At 53.2% G+C, this 6,000-nt stretch overlaps 1 protein-coding gene across 6 annotated transcripts in view; it reads right to left on the reverse strand.

The window, feature by feature from the left end:
- The window catches only part of SLC29A3 (solute carrier family 29 member 3), a 54,469-nt gene extending 50,075 nt beyond the window's left edge, over positions 1 to 4,394 (reverse strand). For 5 of the 6 annotated variants that reach the window (XR_011463030.1, XR_011463031.1, XR_011463029.1 and 2 more), the window contains exons 1-2: positions 4,316 to 4,394; positions 909 to 1,207 (exon numbers count right to left, since the gene is read on the reverse strand). Coding sequence is in view for 2 of the 6 variants with exons in the window: in XM_070364928.1 (XP_070221029.1) it covers positions 909 to 1,207; position 4,316 (300 nt within the window). In the remaining 4 variants the exon portion in view is untranslated. Of the gene's footprint in view, positions 1 to 908; positions 1,208 to 4,315 lie in introns of those variants that run through there. The other variant, XM_070364929.1, reaches the window with a different exon arrangement.
- Positions 4,395 to 6,000: the final 1,606 nt, after the last annotated feature.

A 6,000-nucleotide genomic window follows, 5' to 3' on the forward strand; every position in this document is an offset into this window, starting at 1 on the left:
GCCTTCCACCTGGAATGTCTGTCTCCTCCCCATTCTTCTAAGTTGCAGAGATCTCTCCCTTTATGACAAGACTACTTATCCCCATTCTTCGATTCCCCTGTCTTCCACAACTATACAAACTCATCTGAGCTGGGTACATGGTTCTCTGGGATAAAGACTATGCTTAAAGACTATATTTCCTAGCCTCCTTCGAGGTGCATGTGGTCATATGACTGCATTACAGCCAATACAATATGAGCAGAAACCATGTGCTTAATTCCCAGAGTGCTTATGTTCTTATGCCTCTCCTCCTCTTCCTATGTGATGTAATGGCAAGAACTCCTAGTTCTTGGACTATGAAGTGATCTTGAACATGGAAGCTACAGATGGTGGAGCAGCTAGGTTCCTGACAACATGGAATATCATGCCAGCATTGGGCTGGCCCCTCTAGACTTGCACATGAGAGAAAAATGACCTTCCTTCCATCTTGTAGTAGCCACTGCTCTTTTGGAATTTTCTGCAACTCATAGCTGAACTTGATGCTATTAGAGTCACCCTTTCAAACCCATGGAGGCATAGACTCAGGATTTTGGGGTTAATTACTATACCACACTACACAGACCCATCATTTGCATCTCCTCCCCAAGTTAAATACTAAGCAATGTGAAGGCTGGGACTGTGTCTTATCCAATTCCATATTATCCTGCCATGTGAAACAAAAGGCCTCATACGTAACACAGAGCATGTCTTAGGGCTGAAATGAATTCCATCTACGTACAACACTCCACACAGCCTCCCAACTTGCATCCATACTCGCAACATGCGACAAGCCTTCCTGGAAGGGTGGACCCAAGTGAACTCACCCTTTGTCCCTTCCAGGAAGCTTGTTCCCCACTGACCCCCAACCCCCTGGGAGAAGCTCGCCTTACCAGGATGTCCGAGTCCTTAGGCTCCTCCCCAGAGGCTGGGCTGGAGCAGTTGCTGAGTTTGAATATCCAGTACTCCTGGGCCGTGACAAAGAAGTTCCATGGCAGCAGGCCGCCAATGCCCAAGCTGAAGAAGATGATGTAGGTACCATTGAAGCGGTCCTCAGGCCTCTGCAAGCTGGGTGGCGGGCGGTCCAGCAGCTTCTCAAGCAGTGCTTCTTGGTCAGCTCGGAGGGAGCTGCTTGCAGTTCTGTAGGTGGAATTGGAGGTATGACGAAAGTCGTCTTCTGAGATGATGGCCACTGTTGGAGTGGAGAGACAGGGCAGGTGATCAGAAGCTGAGGCCAGGTACAGCTGGAGACTCACCCATCTTACAGAGCTGATTCTGCCCCTACCTGGGGATCTGTGGAGTCACCAAAGTGTGATTAGAGAGCTTCAGGTTTAATTATTAGGGGCAAAGACAAGATGTCAGAATAGTAAGTGACCTCAGGATGCCCCCAAACTATACAGAGGCCACATGGTGGCAGGTTGGTTGGGAGTAAGGCAATGCAGCATAGTGGAGCCCGTAGCAGTCAGTCCAGGGGCGCAAACCTGGTCTCAAGGCATTCAAATTTCTAAGCAGCCATAACAAAAAGAATTAGGCCCCTCGATGAGCCAAGAATGCTCTCTAAACTCTTTTCAACTTTATGGGAGAAAATTAAGGACGAGGAAAGTGTGTAGAATATGGTACTATCTGTACATAAGAAGCACAGATCAGGCAGGCGGGGAGGGGAAGATGTAAGTATACCCTCTGGAAGGATACACAAGAAATTTCAAACAGTGGTTGCCTCTGAGGAGCGAGGCTGGGGACTTCACTGCATGTTGTTTTGTGCCTCTTGAATTCTGAACTTTGTGAGTGTATTATCTGTTCAAAACTAAAAATTATAAATAAAAATAAAGGCATTCAAATAACATTAAAAAAATAAACCTCATAGTGTCTAGAGCTGCCCCCAGAAGCTGGTTTGAAATAGGCCACTCCCTCATGTCATTGTGGGAAAACTGAGGTCCGAAGAACAGGTCACAGACCAGGCAAAGGGCCAAGCCTGGGTTTGCAGCTCCTGCCTGGGCCCCCACCTCTGTTCATTACATCCCACCACAAGAGAGCAACTCCCCATCTGCAGCAGCAGCTAAAACAAACTAAAGATTCTGGGTTGCCAGTAACGATTGTGTACACGGCCTCGGGCAAGTCACCAAGTTCTGAGCCTCACTTTCCCCATCTGCAAACCCGGGGAAGCCTTTTTACAATGGTTATTGTAAATTGCAACTGGCTGGCAATGCTGATAAATGTCAGCATCTTCCCTGCCATCCTGGGCTTGTCAGCTGGCTGGCTGGCTGTGGAGTTTGGCTGCAAGGTAGCATGCCTACTTCTATGCTCTATACAGCACCTAGGCTGTGGCAGCAGCTTGATAAATGGGAAATATTTCCATAAAACTGAGGATGGGACGCTCTGTAGTCCCTTCTGCAATAAATAAATCAGTGCATCTAGGCTCGCATAGGAGGCTGAGCCTTAACTCAGCATTAAGCCAGACCAGGAGAAATGCGAACACTGTTACACAGGTACAGTATAGGGCCTTATCTGCTATTTCAGGAGAGCCTCACAATATTTCTCAGAATTAGGCAGGACAGGAATTACCGCTTCCTTTTTATCAGATGCAAAGAACAAGGATGTAAAGTTGCTTGATTTGTCCCGCATTCAAACACTGAGAATTCCCAATAGTTAAATCCAGCACTGGGGCATGTCCAGGTCTGCACCTGGCACTTGAGGCTGACAACAGCCCAATATGGTAGGTGCTACTCTAAGACCCATTTCACAGGTGAAGAGTGAGGCTCAGAGAGGCTGAGTAATTTGCCCAAAGTCATGCAGCTAACAAATGGGAAAAGTGAGGTTACTCAGCCAGTCAGTCTGAGGGCCATGTGGATTCCTTGGCCTCCCTGGGAGGAAGGTGGTTGGCAATGTGCATCCTTGTCTACTGGCTCCAAGTACAGACCTTCTGGAAGAATTCCTGGTCAGTGAGCTGTGAACAGAGGCGAAGGCAGCACTGCAGGGCACCTTTATCAATATCTGCTGAATGAATGGATTCTGAACAGCCAGGATATGTACCCCTACTGGGGCAGCACGTACCCTGCAGCAGGCAGGCAGGAGGCAGCCGGAAGCCCAGAGCATCTGTGTCAGCAAGTCTATTTTAAACTCCCTTGGTTGAGCAGAGCCTTTTCCCAGCTTGGATTCACAGGGAGCTCAGCACTAACAAACTAACCAGTGTGGCCATGCACGCACATGTGTGCACACACACATAGAGCTTCTATATTAGTGTTTAAAAATGTAAAAATTATGACCCATGTAGGACAACAGACAATGGGCAAGTGGTTCTTTCCAGATGCTCCAACTCCAGGGGTAGCTGCCGGGGCTAAAGTTCAGTCACTCAGGCCACACTCGGCTGGAGTCCATTCTCAGCTCCAGGGGCCTATTTGTTCAGGACCGTTCGGCCTTGACCAAGCTTCTGAAAGAGCCAGGAATTTTCTCTCACTCAGGTCACAGGCTGGGGCACTGGAGTGAGCAAAGTCTTATTACTCTTTATGAAAGCTAGCTGCTGGCTTTGGATTAAAAAAGAAGAAAGGCAAGGAAGAGTCCTGCCATCCCCGGGGAGGGGCTGGCGATGCCCTGGGGTGTGTTTTCTCAGTCACCTGTAGGAATCAGCAAGGCTCAGTCCTGCTCCTGTCCTGGTTGACTTGGGGCAAGGGGTAGACCCTGCTCAACGCAGCAGAAACTCGTGGTGCCTGGGGCCACTGCAGACCATCTTCCAGGTCTGGGCGATGGTTCCCAGGAAGTTTTTGACTGACCCTTAAGTCAATCTTGCCTTTGTGCCTCTATTTCCTCACCTGTGAAATGGGGGCAAAGGGCTGGGGAGGCTACCCTATGGGAAAACACTGTGGGAAGCACAGGGCGGGAACACCCCCAGTCTCAGGCGCCCCAATTTGGGCTCTCAGCCACCTTCTGGATACTTTGGGCTAACTTGTCCATACCCAGGCCCCCCACATCCAAACGGTGTTGTCCGATCTCAGGAAATTCATGAGGGGGCGGGAAGAGAATCTGGAGAAGAACGCAGACCGAGGAGGAGGGAACGTGAGAGGAAAGTGAGAGGAGAGAGCAAGGGAGGAAGAGAATGGACGCCGGGGAGGGGGGGTCACAGCGAGAGGCGTCGCGCCGAGCCGGAGGCCGGGTCCGGGTTTTGAGGCCCCAGTGGAGCGCCCCCAGGAGGGCCGCGGGGTTGGGGAGGGAGTAGGCCGCCCCCAGCGGGAGCCCGGGGAGCGACCAGGAGCCTGAAGAGCTGGGCGGGGGCCAGGCCCGCGCCCGACCGCCGGCCCGCACTTACTGTCGCCGTCGCTCGCCGCCACCGCCGCTGCCTCCCCGGCTGCCGCGGCCACTGAGACTCCGGGCTCGGCCGGCCCTGAGGCCGGGCTCCGCCTCCAGGCCCCGCCCCCTGCCCCACCCCCTCCGGCGCTTCCGGGTTTGCAAACGGGTCTCCTTTCGCGGGCGGCAGGCTGTGGACACGCGCCCATTTCACAGGTGAAGGGAGTGAGGCGCCGGCCGCCAGGCGCACCGCCCAGGCTAGCGCGCGAGTGCGCAGTGAGTCGGCTCTCGGTGCTGCCGCCGCTGCTTCCCCACCGTGGAGCCCGAGCACCCCGTCAGCTCCCAGAACCCTGCGCCCCAGGACCCGGAAGAGCTCTCCACCCGCTCCCCGCAAGCAACTGCGGAGTCTCACCTGCACCTCCCTGATCCCCTACTGTTCCCCGCACCCGCGGGGACCCTCCCGGGAGCCAGCACCTTCCAGAAGCTCACTAGTCGAGGCAGAGGAGTAGCTAGTCCTCAGGACCACTCCGACCCCATCAGGCCCTTCCACCGGCCGCCAGAACTTCCTGTCTAAATTACCGCCCCAGGCAGTCACCATCTCTCTACTTAGACCTGACGTCCGCGCTCATTATTGTCGCATGCCCGGAGGGGCCGGAGTTGCCCTGTGCCCCTCTCACGGACCTGAGAAAGCTGGGCTTGTGGGAAACCCCGACGGAAGTGTGATGTAACGCTGCTGTGCTGCTGCTGCTGCTGCTAAGTCGCTTCAGTCGTGTCCGACTCTTGGCGACCCCATGGACTGCAGCCTACCAGGCTCCTCTGTCCGTGGGATTTTCCAGGCAAGAGTACTGGAGTGGGGTGCCATTGCCTAGGTCTGTCTGATTCTAAAACTGTTGAGTCCCCTGACCCCACAGCGGTGGGTCAGCGCTGGGTGCTCTCAGGGCCACGGGGAGGTGGCAGCCTTGTTTCATGGTGAGACCATGTTTCATTAAGCAGACCTACCATGTGCCAGGCCCTGCAGTGGGGCCTGTGATGTGTTAGGATCAGAAATATATTTGATCTGGTCCCTGGTTCCTGATAGGGCTTCCCTGGTGGCTCAGACGGTAAAGCATCTGCCTGCAGTGCGGGAGACCCAGGTTCGATCCCTGGGTTGGGAAGATCCCCTGGAGAAGGAAATGGCAACCCATTCCAGTACTGTTGCCTGGAAAATTCCATGGACTGAGAGGCTCCTCAGAGCCTGGTAGGCTACAGTCCATGGGGTCGCAAAGAGTCAGACACGACTGAGCGACTTCACTTACTGGTTCACTTACTGTTCCTGAGTTGGTGATGGACAGGGAGGCCTGGCGTGCTGCAATTCATGGGGTCGCAGAGTCTGACACGACTGAGCGACTGATCTGATCTGATCTGATCTGATCTGATAGACTGTTTCTAAAACCCATAGAATTTCCTGAGTGATGGGTGTGATAGGAAGGTTTTTTGTTATTCAAGCCTATTTAAGCCACACCTGAATTTATGCTAATGAGGTGGGTTTGGTGGGCCCCAGATAGCTTCTGGTTGAGGGCTGGTGGAACCCACCCAGGGGATTAGAAGGTTATAACTTTCAGCTCCATGCCCTGCCTCCAGGGAGGGGAGAGGAGCTGGTGATGACCTAACCACCCATGACCAATGAGTTAATTAACCATGCCTACATAATGAACCTCCATAAAACCC

Source organism: Bos mutus, chromosome 28 (genome assembly GCF_027580195.1).
Source record: "Bos mutus isolate GX-2022 chromosome 28, NWIPB_WYAK_1.1, whole genome shotgun sequence".
NCBI lineage: Eukaryota > Metazoa > Chordata > Mammalia > Artiodactyla > Bovidae > Bos > Bos mutus.